This window comes from Coregonus lavaretus (assembly GCF_964263955.1).
Source record: "Coregonus lavaretus genome assembly, chromosome: 25".
Classification (NCBI taxonomy): Eukaryota; Metazoa; Chordata; class Actinopteri; order Salmoniformes; family Salmonidae; genus Coregonus; species Coregonus lavaretus.
The window spans coordinates 20,824,164-20,839,550 of record NC_140012.1 but is presented as its reverse complement, the minus strand read 5'-3'; the positions used below and the strand labels follow the sequence as shown (position 1 = coordinate 20,839,550).

At 39.6% G+C, this 15,387-nt stretch overlaps 1 protein-coding gene across 2 annotated transcripts; it reads left to right on the top strand.

The window, feature by feature from the left end:
* The first annotated feature begins 3,506 nt into the window (after window positions 1–3,506).
* Window positions 3,507–7,300, top strand: LOC311100435 (G2/M phase-specific E3 ubiquitin-protein ligase-like). Of its 2 annotated transcripts, XM_084141352.1 has the most exons (8): window positions 3,507–3,691; window positions 4,348–4,542; window positions 4,853–4,939; window positions 5,627–5,880; window positions 5,961–6,086; window positions 6,316–6,456; window positions 6,622–6,730; window positions 6,836–7,300. In XM_084141352.1, exons 1-8 carry the CDS (start codon window positions 3,688–3,690, stop codon window positions 7,045–7,047), a joined length of 1,128 nt encoding a protein of 375 aa, XP_083997478.1. In that variant the 5' UTR covers window positions 3,507–3,687; the 3' UTR covers window positions 7,048–7,300. The 2 variants fall into 2 exon arrangements, with proteins under 2 accessions (XP_083997478.1, XP_083997477.1); XM_084141351.1 differs by lacking the exon at window positions 3,507–3,691 and having other exon boundaries at window positions 4,124–4,542.
* Window positions 7,301–15,387: the final 8,087 nt, after the last annotated feature.

The following is a 15,387-nucleotide window of genomic DNA, read 5'->3' as shown; positions in this document are numbered from 1 at the left end:
ACATTTTTACTCCTGAACTTATTTAGGCTTGCCATAACAAAGGGGTTGAATACTTGACTCAAATTTCAGCTTTTCATTTGTAATTAATTTGTAACATTTAAAAAAAAAACATTCCACTTCAGTATTTTGGGGTATCATGTATAGGCTAGTGACAATAAAAATAAATTTTATCAATTTTAAATTCAGGCTGTAACAAAACAAAATATGGAAAAAGTCAAAGGGTGTGAATAGTTTCTGAATGCGCTGTATATGCACAGTTGTCTCTGTTTCAGCACCAACTGGTAGATTTAAAAATACTCTTATAGATTATTTAGCAACATTTTTGTGTTAGGAAAGTATGTATGAATCAAACAGGTTTGGAAAGCCATTGCATACAATGTATATTGATTAATCAAAAATAGTGGTTTGATTCATCCTGAAAGTTGCCATATTCATGTTCAATCAATGAAATATTGGAAGGTGGAAAAAAGTGTACAATAGGGGTTGAACAATAGTCCTAATCATGGAACTGTATGACAACGGTCCAGTCGCCGTGAACCGTGCTCCAGGTTTAAACTGCTATGTGTGGTCGGATTATGGTCTTAGCATGCAATGATTACATCAAGCTTGTGAGTCTACAAACTTGTTGGATGCATTTGCAGTTTGTTTTAGTTGTGTTTTGGATTATGTTCTGCCTAAAGGAAATTAAAGGCAAATAATGTATTGTGTCATTTTTTACTTTTATTGTAAATAATATAATGTTTCTGAACACTTCTACATTAATGTGGACGCTACCATATTTACAGATAATCATGAATGAATCGTGAATAATGATGAGTGAGAGTTAGAGGCATAAATATCATACCCCCCAAAAAAATGCTAACCTCCCTTGTTATGGTGAGAGGTTAGAATGTTTTAGGGGTATAATCTTTGTGCCTCTAAACTTTCTCAATCATCATTATTCACAATTCATTTATGGTTATCCGTAATCGTGTTAGTATCCACATTAATGTAGAAGTGTTCAGAAACATGACGTTCTTATTTACAATAAAAGTGACTCAAATTACATAATACATTATTTGCCATGTATTTATATTGGACAAGCTTGATGTCGTCATTGCATGCTAGGAATATGGTACCAAATACTTAACTTTTGACTAAATTGAATAAACTATAAGTGAATTTGTCCAAATACTTATGACACCTTTAAATGGAAAGATATAGACCTTCAGAAAGTATTCACACCCCTTGACTTTTTCCACATTTGGTTGTGTTACAGCCTGAATAAAAAAAATATATATGAAATTGAGATTTTGTGTCACTGGCCGACACACAATACCCCATAATGTGTAAGTAGAATTATGTTTTTAGAATTTTTGAAATTAATAAAAAATGAAAAGCTGAAATGTCTTGAGTCAATAAGTATTCAACCCCTTCGTTATGGCAAGCCTAAAGTGAATTGCTCCCCGCGCTGCAGACGGCTGTATTGGTCTGCTAATACAGGACTAGCAAAGGCCAAGTGCACTACTTTTGTGAAAAAAGCGCTGCAGAGGGCTATTTCGGTTCTCTAATAAATAGGCAGCACATCAGATTGAAGAGGGCAGCATTTTCTGAGCTAAACTGACCAAGACGCACCTCCAACAACACATAAAACCTCACATAATTCTGCCCCAAAACAATGACAATTTCTTTCAACCAGTGGCATATGTGCTTTTTAGGTGAGTGCTAATTACATTTACATTTTAGTCATTTAGCAGACGCTCTTATCCAGAGCGACTTACAGGAGCAATCAGGGTTAAGTGCCTTGCTCAAGGGCACATCGACAGATTTTTCACCTAGTCGGCTTGGAACCAGCGACCTTTCGGTTACTGGCACAACGCTCTTAACCACTAAGCTACCTGCCGCCCCTAATGCCGCCCTGTGATAAGCAGTGGCCACTTTGTCAAATGCGAAAAATATTTTGCTTGTCCATTCCCAGCGCGCCTCTCCAGGGTGATGTTTCATCTAACATAAATAATGTACAGATACAGTGCATTCGGAAAGTATTCAGACCCCTTGACTTTTTCCACATTTTGTTACGTTACAGCCTTATTCTAAAATGGTTTTAATAGTTCTCCCCCCCCCCCCCCCCATCAATCTACACACAATACCCCATAATCACGAAGCAAAAACTGTTTTTTAGAAATTGTGAAAATGTATACACATTTTTAAACGGAAATATCACATTTACATAAGTATCCAGACCCTTTACTCAGTACTTTGTTGAAGCTCTGTTGGCAGCCATTACAGCCTCGAGTCTTCTTGGGTATGACGCTACATGCTTGGCACACCTGTATTTTATGGAGGACTAAAAGTGCCACAATTAAATAAATAAATACACCATTAAATAATTACTTAAATGTGTCATTAATTAATTAAAATTAGAATTAAATACATAAATGTGTTATTAAATGTGTCATTAATTAATTCAAATACCGATTCATTTTATGTAAAATACATATATAATTATTTCACTATTTACATTTACATTTCATGATCCTGCATTGCAGTGATTCATGAATTACTTAAAACTGTCAAACTGACCCATCAAAAGTTGGTAGGCGGAACCTAACGCCTGATTGGTTACCCTCTGCATCAAGCCAAGACAAATCAATTCCGGATAATGGATTGATGCAGAGCTACTGAACACATTCCAATACACTGGGTGGCGCTATTCACCTCTACGTTGGTTTAGGGGGGGGAAGCATAAACCTAGCTAGTTCGCTAATCGGCTAAATGGTGTTAGCTGGCTTGAGCATCCCAAGATAGAAGTAGAGGCTGTTTTAGCTGACTGGTGACCATTGAGCTGTTACGTTTTTCTGTGTTGCAGCGGAGGTAGCAAGGCTCTTTGCGCCATATAACATTGGAGCCAGAAGGAATATGACGAGACGACCAGCACAAGTCCAAGTTAGCCGAAGAAGCTACACACACACTGTCTGTTGTTTGGCTGACCACAATGCGGATAAAATTCCAAGCGTACTGTTTAAAGCTGAACTTCTTACTTCAGGACTTGGAGAGCAAAAAGTAACATTTTCAGGTCAGTGCGAAACTAGGCATTTACCAAAAGTAAAAAAAGTTTGTACTGTCTGTGGCTTGTTGAAATTATTTGCATTTCTTTTTATAGTGACTCAAACTTAATTGGTGTTCATAGTGTCAATAATAGTTATCACAGGCTTATTTGCTTAATTTAAGGTGAGGTGAGTTATGATTTTGTTTTGTTTTTTTCTCCAGGGAATGACCACGATCCCATGGTTATAACAAATAAACTGATGGAAGTGTTTCCGAAGCTCCAACAAGGGGGAGGCTTTGAATTTCTAAAACTTGTAGGATCTACTCGCAGTCGAAATCTTGCGTTGCTTCAGTGTCCCAGCACTGGATACACCCTTGCCTATCTGAAAGATCCATCGACGATGATTGGACAGGCTACAATCTACATACGTCCACTTCAACAGGATCTACCCTTAGATTGTGTACATACATTTACAGAGACTTAGTTTAATACATAATCAAAACAAAGATTACTGGTGACTTTTAATCATTAATTAAAAGCCATTTGTTGTTGTTGTTGTTAGGAGAGCTCACGTCCTGCCTCTGGTCCAGTCATCCCCTGCATCACTTGTCAGAAGGAAGTTCCCTTTTCAGAGATGAAGCTGCACAGATTGAGCTGCAATGGGTATGTACTTCTTAAAGCAATGCAAGGGTAGCATAATTTATTTTCTTTGGGAATATGTCTCTCTTATTGTTGTGCACACAAATAAGCGAGTATGACCATCATTTCAATTGTGTTAACTTCAAGGACACCCATGCAGGAATCAGAAAGAGAACAAGAGGGAGGCCAAAGTGAAGAAAATGATAGTGAGACAGCCCTAGTCAGTGACAGTGTTCCAGTGAGGCCTGAAACATCAGCTGAGAGTGCAGTAGTACCGGCAGTGATTGTCAACGAGGAGTTGGATCGCAAAGAAACAGACAGTGGTTTGTGTCATCACAATAGTGTTGCTATAAGATTGTGTGTAACTGAAAAGTTAATAGAAAGATAACACCTGTAGGATATAATTAGATAAGATAATACAGTTACAGACAATTAATAACATGCAACTGGGTTTTTCTATTTTTCTAATATTTAGTTGTAGTTGTTTAGTAGTGCTGTTTTTATGTCAACTCAGCGTTGTGACAGGTTCTGAAGATGTTGGGTCTCACGTTTTGTCAGTGAAATGAACAGAATTTTCCTCCTGTTCTGTAGAGTGAGAGGATATCTGTATATGCAGGTAACATGCCAACTCACAATATGTCTCTCTGTAATAGATAACTTTATTGTTGTTGTTTGTTTAGAATGGAAGCTTATTAAAGAACCCACTCAAGCTGCCAAAGTTTTCAAAGAGAATCTGCTAAGGGAACATGCAACTGGGAAACCACTTAGAATGAAGATGGATGTAAGGGACTCTGAAGAGGACAGGGAACGGGAGCTTCTCTTATTCTATAAACAGCAGCAAGAATGGGCATGTCCACTTCATTGTACTCTGGTTGGTAAGTAATATAACATTTATAATATAAATACATCAGTACAGTTTATACCACTCAAGTAGCTTATATGGAATTGTTAAATGGGAGAATGGAATGCACAAAATTATATAATTGATAAAAATGTTATATGTATGTATGTGAATATTGTGCACAATATACTCTTGTTATCTGGAATAATCAATATTAAGGATGCTATTCTAGAATTACAGCCAATAGAAGTTTTTCTCCCTTTCTTGTTAAATGTTACCAAATCCAGTTACCTGTATTAGGCCGCCACTTTTTTTCCAGTGTTATTATCAGTATTTTATTTCAGGTGATGTTGCTATCGGAGAGGGAGTGATGCGGTACTTTATGACAACAATCATATCCAAACTCCAGTTTGGATTCAGTCTAGATCTTGGTAAGTATCTTACTAATTTTTTGAAGGTTAATCCATCTATAAATTGCAGAAATGTCTGTCTGTAGCGCATGTCTCTCAGTTAGTCCGATGGATTTCAAACTTGACAGGTGTCTTGCTCTGGTCACGAGTAAGTGCAGTGCCAAGTTTGACGACGTTTGGATAAACGCAAAAGATAGCGTTACATATATAGGTAAAAGAAGCACACATTGGCTTTTGCCGCTCTTGCTGCTTGCCATTCTCACACTGCATGCAACGCTGACTGAGCACCTGTTTGTGTCGTGACTCACTCTACACCGCCTCTCTCTATGCGCGCGCACACACACACACGCGTACACGTACGTTCTGGTGGTTGATGAACGCGGATATGTGCTGTTTAGCGGAGGGCCGGTGGGCAATGTTTTGTGTCAGGTAAGTCTGTAGTAGGGTATACAGGGGAATTGAATTTGAAGTGGTTTGGGGTCCTTCTGTAAGTCATTTTGGAGTAGGCTACAATTTGGTTTAAGTGAATTCTACAAGCAGCAATACCACAGGCCAAGTAATCGCCACTAGTATGATGTGATGTAATCTATCTATCTATCTATCTATCTATCTATCTAACTATCTATCTATCTATCATACATTTTTATTTAATGTATTTAAGAGGTTAATTGTTGTGACTTTATTCCCTGCTCTCTTGGTACTTTACAGGAGGAATGGGCCGAACACTGCTATTTGAGGGTGAACCTGACCATCTTGTTCCAGCAGCATCAGAGGCACTTATTGAAAGCAACCTCTTCCGGGTTGCAGGAAGGATGTTGGGCCACACCTTTCTGCATGATGGTCCCCATGTCACAGGACTAAGTCCTGCTGTAATTCATGTACTGTTCAATGGGGACCCTGAAATGGCTACTGTTGTTACAGAAGAGTGTCCTGATCTGCACATCAGGAGCATCATAGAACTGGTATGTAACCTAAAAGAAACTTTGCCATGTAAAAAATATTGCTTGGGCAGATATAATAACTTGTATGGTCTTAATTCTAGCTTGAACATGAAGATCTTACACCGGAACAGAAGGACACAGTTTCAGATCTTTCCATGTCTTGGGATCTTCCGGCAGTCACCAAAACAAATCGGAGATGGCTACATAACAAACTTCTACTCCATGCAGTGAGTTCCTGCTGGTTAAGTGACAGAATTCATCGCTGTACTTGTTGAAATTATAGAATGTGTTGTGAACCCTGGCTTGTTATGTTAACACGAGAGTTTAAGTACTAGAGTTTTAATGGATTTTTATAAAGCACTTTATTGTGTTTATTAACATTTTTCCTACTGTGCCAACTTTTGTCAAATTTGGGTTAAGGATTTGGGCTGTAATATGGGTCGGTCTGTCTCTTAGGTCGTTGGGAGGACCATGCGCCAAATTAAACAGTTGAGAAAGGGACTGAAAGATGTGATGGTATGGCCCCTGCTGACATCTAGGCCGGATGTTGTACCACTTCTTTTCCCCAAAATGGCTGAAATGCAGTTCACACCCCAGGTAAGTCAGTAATTTAGTTATATTTGTGACTTAACTTGATGAATTTACGTGTATTTTCAATGACTGAGATGGATATTTTTCCATTTTCTAAGAATTTGATCTGCATAGTCCTTCACCAAAATAAGTTCTCCCTTTTTTTAAATTACAATTTTTGTTTTCTTTAAGATGCTCCTAGAAAAAATCACATGGCCAGTTGAGGACAGTGATGATGAAGACTTTGACTTAGACACCACCTGCCGCATCACTGGCTTTCTAAGGATGTTCATTGAAACAGGTATAAACCTTATTTTCTCTCTTTACAAATGCTTCTATGTCTCATGGATAGATATGATCAATTACAGTTGAACTAAATGTCTTTAATCCATTTTATGACTTTTAGCTTCATCAGGTACCCTGGCCCAGCTGCTGACATTCTGGGTTGGCTGGGAGATGCTTCCTCCTGAACTGAGAGTGGAGATTTCTGGGGGAACCCTTCCTACGTCCTCCACATGCTTTGAAACCCTAAAGCTGCCAGCTCATTTCAAACTCTACATGGACTTTGAGAAAGCACTTGTCGCTGCCATAAAAAGTACTGGATTTGGGCTTGTTTAAGTTTTTTCAGACGTCAATTAGGGCTGGGCAATATTTTAATATTATATCTATCGTGATATAAGACTAGATATCGTCTTAAGGTGCTTTTCCATTACCAGTACCTACTTGACTCGCCTCGCCTCGACTCGCTGTGCGTCCGTTTCCCATTGCAGATTTTAGGACGAGGCGAGTAGGTACCATGTAATGGAAAAGCACCATTAGATTTTGAAGAAGTGTAATATCGTTACATGGTAAGTTTAGTCTTTTCCTGGTTTCAAAGGCTGCATTACAGTAAAGTGATGTCATTTTCTGAACTTACCAGACTGTTCTAGCTGTTCTATTATTTGCCTTTTACCACTTAGTCATTATATCCACAATATGATAGTTATTTATCCGAAATCTAAATGTGGAAGATATTTTGTGAATGCACCAATTGTCAACCTTACAATTTCGTTGCAATATCGACATCAAGGTGTTAGGTCAAAAATGTGATATTTGATTTTCTCCATATTGCCCAGCCCTAATGTCAATGCATACACAGTTCAGATGAATTGACACAAGTTCAGTGTCTTTGAAAACATTAACACACTGTGCAGTAGTTGACTTTTTTTTCTTCCATTTACTAAAATCAAACTGTTCTGCACCTTCAGTGCTAACAGTACAGCATTCATGTTAGTCATTCTGTGGACCATAATGAGACAGGAAGCTTCAAAGAAACAGCTTTTTTTCCTTTCTTTTAAAAGGAAAGTAAACTTTCAGTTTTTCCTTGCTTGTTCTAACACAACAAATAAAAACATGGGTTGGACATCAGTCTAAGATTCTTGATAACACTTCCACAGTCTCTACATATAGTCTAAGTGCATCAGTAACAGAAACTCCTGGAGCTGGCAAAATTGCAACCTCTTCATCTGAGAGCTCACGGGCCAGCTGAACCTCGGGGACTGACACAGTGCCTCGATGAAGGCAGTGAGGTCCGTTCCAATCGATCCCATATTCTTCAGGAACCTGAATGGATGACAAGCATAATCAGTCTTGTACTTAAAACTAGTTTGACATGTCCTTACACAAGATTGTTATTTTTGGTCACCAAGGCAGTGAGAAATGAAATGTTACTTATTCAGTTTTTTAAAATAATACAGCTTTGCATAGTATGCACTGTAGAAACTACAGCTCACAGGTTGATGTCTTTCCATAAGCGGGCTTCCTTCACCTTTCAAAGGGGCAGAGCTCCAAATTAAAAATACATTTAAATAATGCCCATATTATTATCTACTCACTTGGAACATGCACACCTCTTGCATTCAGGTGACCACGCATTAGCTTGTAGCCGGTGTTTGGATGACTTCTGTGAATTTCACTTACAATACGGTCTAACTCCTCATCATTCACAGCTGAATAGAGATCTGTCTTTCTGTACAAACAAGAAAAACACAACATCAAGTAATGTTACCTTAAACGTCATATTCTTTCCGAGTGTATGAGAGCAGCAATTCATAAACAGAAAACTCATGAATTTAGTGTAAATACCTTAAACTGTATTGTTGCATGCGCCTCCTGATGGTCCTCTTTGACACACCGAACATCGCTGCAAATTTGAACTGCGGGAACTCCACAAAGAAGTTGATGCTCCAGAACTGCACTCGGTATGTCAAACGCCAAACGCCCCGGTCCCTGTGTGTGTTGGGCCTGAAGTGCCCTGGTACCAGAGAAGCGGTGGACAACTTCTTCTAGATTTGCAATCACTGTGGTCGATATCTTCGTCGGAAAGTGCGGAAATGACTCCAACAACTTCAATAAGTTCCTCTGCTTTACTAGCTACATGCTCTGGGTCAGCAGGTCCTGCTTCTACATCCTCTGCTAAGTTTAAAATGTCTCTAACCAACTCCCTGGAAAGTTCACGGAGATCCTCCATTGTCTCTATCCAGGTTGGCCTACTCTACTTCAGACCAAAGCAATGGATCAGACTAGATTCGCGTTAGCCCCGCCCACTGACTTTGATGGGTCAGTTTGACAGTTTTAAGTAATTCATGAATCACTGCAATGCAGGATCATGAAATGTAAATGTAAATAGTGAAATAATTATATATGTATTTTACATAAAATGAATCGGTATTTGAATTAATTAATGATACATTTAATTACACATTTATGTATTTAATTCTAATTTTAATTAATTAATGACACATTTAAGTAATTATTTAATGGTGTATTTATTTATTTAATTGTGGCACTTTTAGTCCTCCATAGTATTTTGGGCGTTTCTCCCATTCTTCTCTGCAGATCCTCTCAAGCTCTGTCAGGTTGGATGCATAGCTATTTTCAGGTCTCTCCAGCGATGTTCGATCGGGTTCAAGTCCGGGCTCTAGCTGAGCCACTCAAGGACATTCAGAGACTTGTCCCGAAGCCACTTCTACGTTGTCTTGGTGTGTGCTTAGGGTCGTTGTCCTGTTGGAAGGTAAACATTCGCCCCAGCCTGAGGTCCTGAGCGTTCTGGAGCAGGTTTCCATCAAGGATCTTTCTGTACTTTGCTCCGTTCATCTTTCCCTCAATCCTGACTAGTCTCCCAGTCCCTGCCGCTGAAAAACTTCCCCACAGTATGATGCTACGACCACCATGCTTCACCGTAGGGATGGTCCCAGGTTTCCTCCAGATGTGACGCTTGGCATTCAGGCCAAATAGTTCAATCTTGGTTTCATCAGACCTCTAAGTCCTTTAGGTGCCTTTTGGCAAACTCCAAGCGGGCTGTCATTTTAATAATATAATAATAATATGCCATTTAGCAGAGGAGTGGCTTCCGTCTGGCCACTCTACCATAAAGGCCTGATTGGTGGAGTGCTGCAGAGATGGTTGTCCTTCTGGTTGGTTATCCCATCTCCACAGAGGAACTCTGTAGCTCTGTCAGAGTGACCATCAGGTTCTTGGTCATCTCCCTGACCAAGGCCCTTCTCCCATGATTGCTCAGTTTGGCCGGGCAGCCAGATCTAGGAAGTCTTGGTTGTTCCAAAATGATGGAGGCCACTGTGTTCTTGAGGACCTTCAATGCTGTAGAAATGTTTTGGTACCCTTCCCCAGATCTGTGCCTCGACACAATCCTGTCTTGGAGCTCTACAGACAATTCCTTCGACCTCATGGCTTGGTTTCTGCTCTGACATGCACGGTCAACTGTGGGACCTTATATAGACAGGTGTGTGCCTTTCCAAATCATGTCCAATCAATTGAATTTACCACAGGTGGATTCCAATCAAGTTGTAGAAACATCTCAAGCATGATCAATGGAAACAGGATGCACCTGAGCTCAATTTCGAGTCTCATAGCAAAGGGTCTGAGTACTTAAGTAAATAAGGTATTTCTGTTTTTTATTTTGAACAAATTTGCATAAACTTCAAAAAATCTGTTTTCGCTTTGTCATTATGGGGTATTGTGTGTAGATTGATGAGGAAAATATTTTATTTAATCTATTTTTGAATAAGGCTGTAACGTAAAAAAAATATGGAAAAAGTCAAGGGGTCTGAATACTTTCCGAATGCACTATACATACTGAAAAAAAATATAAACGCAACATGTAAAGTGACAATGAAAGCAGACATTTTCCATACGCACAAAAAGCTTCTCTCAAATGTTGTGCACAAATTAGTGAGCATTTCTCCTTTGCCAAGATAATCCATCCACCTGACAGGTGTGGCATATCACAAAGCTGATTAAACAGCATGATTATTACACAGGTGCACCTTGTGCTGGGGACAATAAAAGGCCACTCTTAAATGTGCAGTTTTGTCACACAATGCCACAGATGTCTACATTTAGAGGGAGCGCTCAATTGGCATGCTGACTGCAGGAATGTCCACCAGAGCTGTTGCCAGAGAATTGAATGTTCATTTCTCTACCATAAGCCGCCTCCAACGTTATTTTAGAGAATTTGGCAGTACGTCCAACCGGCCTCACAACCGCAGACCACGTGTAACCACGCCTCCACATCCGGCTTCTTCACCTGCGGGATCATTTTTAAAGCCTCAAAGGATAAGATGATCCAACTTTCAAAACAAGTACTTTTTGGCTAGCCACAGCAGTCAACTAGCTAGCTAGGTAGCTGTTTAGCTTTCTAGCACATTCACAAATGTTTGTAAACAATTAAGAAGCTAGTTAGCTCCCACATGTTCTTGTCAAACTGTCAACAGAGTAGTTAGCAAGCAACAAGATAACAGTCTAAAAACAGCTTGAGTGCAAATTAATCCGATTTGACCGTTTAGACAAGTCACATGGCCAGGATTCAGATTTGTATCCGACTTCAAACCACCTACGAAAGTGGTTTGAAATTTGGCTTGAAATATCTGAATGCATTTGCTTTTTGGCTGTTCAGACTGCAGGAAAAATAACAGATTAGAATCGGATATGCAAAAAATTTTTATTTGAGTCACTTCAAACTGCCAGTGTGAACACGGCTTTAGAGACTTACCCAAAAAGACTCACAGCTGTAATCGCTGTAGGTGTGTGTGAATGTGTGGGTAGAGACCTGTGAGTGTGCATAGAGTCAGTGCAGATAGTCCACAGCTGGGGGGTGGGCAGATATAGTTGAGCTGTTTAACAGTCATTGCTTTGGGATAGAATCCTTTTGGGCCGAGACCCGATGCTCTGGTACCGCCTGCCGGACGGTAGCAGAGAACAGTCTACGGCTGCAATTTTTTCGGGCCATCCTGACACCCCCTGGTATGAATGTCCCCAGTGATGTGCTGGGCAGCCCACACCACCCTCTGTAGAGACTTGCGGTCAAAGGCGGTGCAATTGCCATGCAGTGATGCAGCCAATAAAGATGCTCTCGATCGTGCATCTGTAAAATGTATTGAGGATCTGAGAGGCCATGCCTCCTGAGGCAGAAGAGGCACTTCTGCCGGTGTGTGTGTGTGTGTGTGTGTGTGTGCTGGAAGGATGCATCTCTGTGTGTTTATGCATGCATGTTCAAGTGCTTGTGGGTATGTGAGTGGGTTGGTATGTGTGTTGGTGTGTCTATCCATTATCTATACCTATTATACAGTGTACAAAACATTAGGAACACCTGTGCTTTCCATGACATAAACTGACCATGTGAAAGCTATGATCCCTTATTGATGTCATTTGTTAAATCCACTTCAAATCAGTGTAGATGAAGGGGAGGAGACCAGTTAAAGACTGATTTTTAAGCCTTGAGACAATTGAGACATGGATTGTGTATGTGTGCCATTCAGAGGGTGAATGGGTAAGACAAAATATTTAAGTGCCTTTGAATGGGGTATGGTAGTAGGTGCCAGGCGCACTGGTTTGAGTGTGTTAAGAACTGCAATGGTGCTGGGTTTTTCACGCTCAAAAGTTTCCCATGTGTATCAAGAATGGTCCACCACCCAAAGGACATCCAGCCAACTTGACACAACTGTGGGAAGCATTGGAGTCAACATGGGACAGCATCCCCCTTGTAGTCCATGCCCCGACGAACTGAGGCTCATCTGAGGGCAAAAGGGGGTGCAACTCAATATTAGGAAGGTGTTCCTAATGTTTTTCCGCTCAGTGTATATGGCCAACTGTGAACTTTAACACCTTCTCACAAAGCAACTGTCTTTGATGATGCAGAGGTTGTTGATTCTGCTCTCCCCAAGTTCTTAGTGTCACACTCCTAATGGAAACACAATTACACTAGAGTTAACATTAACATAAAACACTGGCGACACCCTGGTGTGGGTGCAAGTCTCCATGGAAATACAACATTAGAGACCAGGGCCCAGTTTTCCAAAAGCATCTTAAGGCTAAATTCATCGTTAGAACCTTTGTAGGGACATCGTTAAATCTCTGAGCTGTTTCCCAAAACCATTGTTACTAAAGTTGCACTTGAAAACACTCGTTATTTACCGACTGCCTCAGACCACTCGTAGAACAGCTAAGTGTGTCATTAGATGCGTTTTTTCCCTACCGCGTCACTTTATACACAGAAGATCACCGCTAAACATAGAATCAAGATGTTTTTCTCTCTGTGACTGCAGATAACTTCACAACAAAGTTGACTACAAATAAAGTTGCCAGTGTCTTTAAAATTGTTACAAACAAGCCAAGGATAAAAATATGCTTCAAATGAAGACCCAGATGACTGCATTAAAAGATAAATAGCCGACCTACAGCTACATAGGCCTATATACTGTATTTCAATGATATTGAAATCAATTTCCTGTTCATTCAATTTAGTTTTAGTTTGCTATTTGGCTACTGTCTAATTTCTGCCTCAATATATTTCATGATGTGTAGCCTAACAAATCCAGGGTTCGTACAGACAGTGGCAAGTAAAATTCAAGGACTTTCAAGTACTTTTTCAAATCGCTAATATTTATTTTCAAGGACCATCAATTTGTAATAGTTCCTATTATGCAATTGTTTCTAGTCGCAACAGATGGCAGTATATCGCCACAACCTCACAGAGAAAAAAAACAACGTACTATTCATCACTACCTTTTAAGTTCTACTCAAAAATATGTGTTTACTATATACAGTGGGCTCCAAAATTACTGGCACTCCTGACTGGCAATGCACAAACAATACTTAAAAAAATATAAACAATATAATTATAGAGATAAACGCAAAATACCAACATGTGAGAAATACTGTACTTTATTAATGGAACCAACCAAAACCATACAATTATTTAATAAAAAATAAATGTCACCAAAATCAAGGTTTCATAATTATTGGCACTCCTCATTTAGTACTTAGTGCAACCACCTCTGGCAAGGATAACAGCATGGAGTCTTTTCCTGTAACGTTTGACAAGGTTAAGGAACACACGGGGGGGGGGGGGAATGCATTTGCGTCCTCTACCCGTGAGGTTTTCAACTGTTCCATATCTTTTAATAATTGCCCTAACAGTGCTCAGTGGTATATTCAATCGTATGTGGATCGTCTTGTAGCCATTACCAGATTTATGAAAGTCTACGACCATCTGTGTCTTTTGAACTGCCAGTTCTTTTGTTTTCTTCATGGTGTTGGATGACAAAGGGATATTGCATGCATGTTACCTCATTTTTATACCCTAGTGAAACAGGAAGTGATGTAATGGCTCAATATAGTTCCTTAAGAATTAGATAAACTTACATAAGTGGAATTTAATTCCTGGTTTAATTTTGTTATTTACAAATCTTTAAGGGTGCCATTATTTGTGAAACCTTGATTTGGAGGACATTGATTTTTAATTGAATCAATAGATTATTTTGTTTACATTTTTTAAAGTAAGTAATTTTGGAGCCCACTGTCCATGAGTAGTGGTAAGTCAGTACTGATGATGTTGACTGATTTCCTTATTTGAACTGTAACTCAGTAAGAATTTTGAAATTGTTGCATGTTGTGTTTATATTTTTGTTCAGTGTATATAATATAAAATTGTCTTTATATTTAAATTGTCTTTATATTTCACAAAATGTTTGGTCCCACAGGCTGACCCCACACAATGACATTAAAGATAATTCTGACAGTGTAAAAGCCTCTTAGTTTCGATAAGATTAAAGATTCTCTCTGGGGACCCTATTTCAATTTTAGAGAGGCCCACATGGGTCCTGAAATCTAAGGTTGGGAACCACCGTACTACGAACCTCTCTCCCTGCTTGGTTCAATGCCTTCTCTCTCTGTGTAGCTCCTTTGCCTCTTTCATTGCAGCCTGACTTACCACTGTCTGTCTCACTACTCTCTGTAAAGAAAAGGTATTCTATTATGAGAACTTCTAGTAGTGCATATTTTGATTATAGCTTAATATCAGTCAACTGCTCCTGCGGAGGTCAGGCTCTGTTCAATGTTAGCTTCTAACTTCATCTTTCTAGCCAGCTAGTTATAGCTAGCTACCTGGCTAATAGCCAGAGCCCTTGAGCTACCTAGCTAGACATCCAACTGAAATATCGGCGACTATTTACCAGTTGTACACTCATTCGAGAGTCAGGGGGTTTTTGTTTGGAGGATGTCCCTTGACACGGCAGGAGTTGAGGGATGTTAAAATAATTCCCACTGTCGACGGTATCTCTCTGTCACTTGGCACTGTATGTCTGGGCTGAGATAGATCGTGTCAACTCTCGACCTAAATCGTGGGTGGAGTTTCCCGTTGGACAAAGTGGTGAATGAATGCGTTGGCGTAACATAACGAGGATACATTAATCTTGATTTAGAGCATTATTAAAGGGGAAGCATTAGAATAAGCCATCTCAAGATTTGCAGCCATAGGTGATAATCTCTCTAGCAGCTGATCCATCGACAGTATTGTGGAATAATTAGAATGTTAAGGTAAGAATTGAATGGAGAAAGCTGATCCAAGAGCAGCACTTCCTTTTTTCTCTTGATCCTATCAGTATCCACACATGCCTCAAC

What these genes read in the sequence shown, in the direction of transcription:
- LOC311100435 (XM_084141351.1), top strand. Translation starts at nt 4,230, where the DNA reads ATGAACAGAATTTTCCTCCTGTTCTGTAGAGTGAGAGGATATCTGTAT. An exon ending in ACTTCATTGTACTCTGGTTG is followed by an intron (nt 4,543 to 4,852) that starts GTAAGTAATATA and finishes ATTTTATTTCAG; the next exon opens with GTGATGTTGCTATCGGAGAG. An exon ending in AAGGATGTTCATTGAAACAG is followed by an intron (nt 6,731 to 6,835) that starts GTATAAACCTTA and finishes TATGACTTTTAG; the next exon opens with CTTCATCAGGTACCCTGGCC.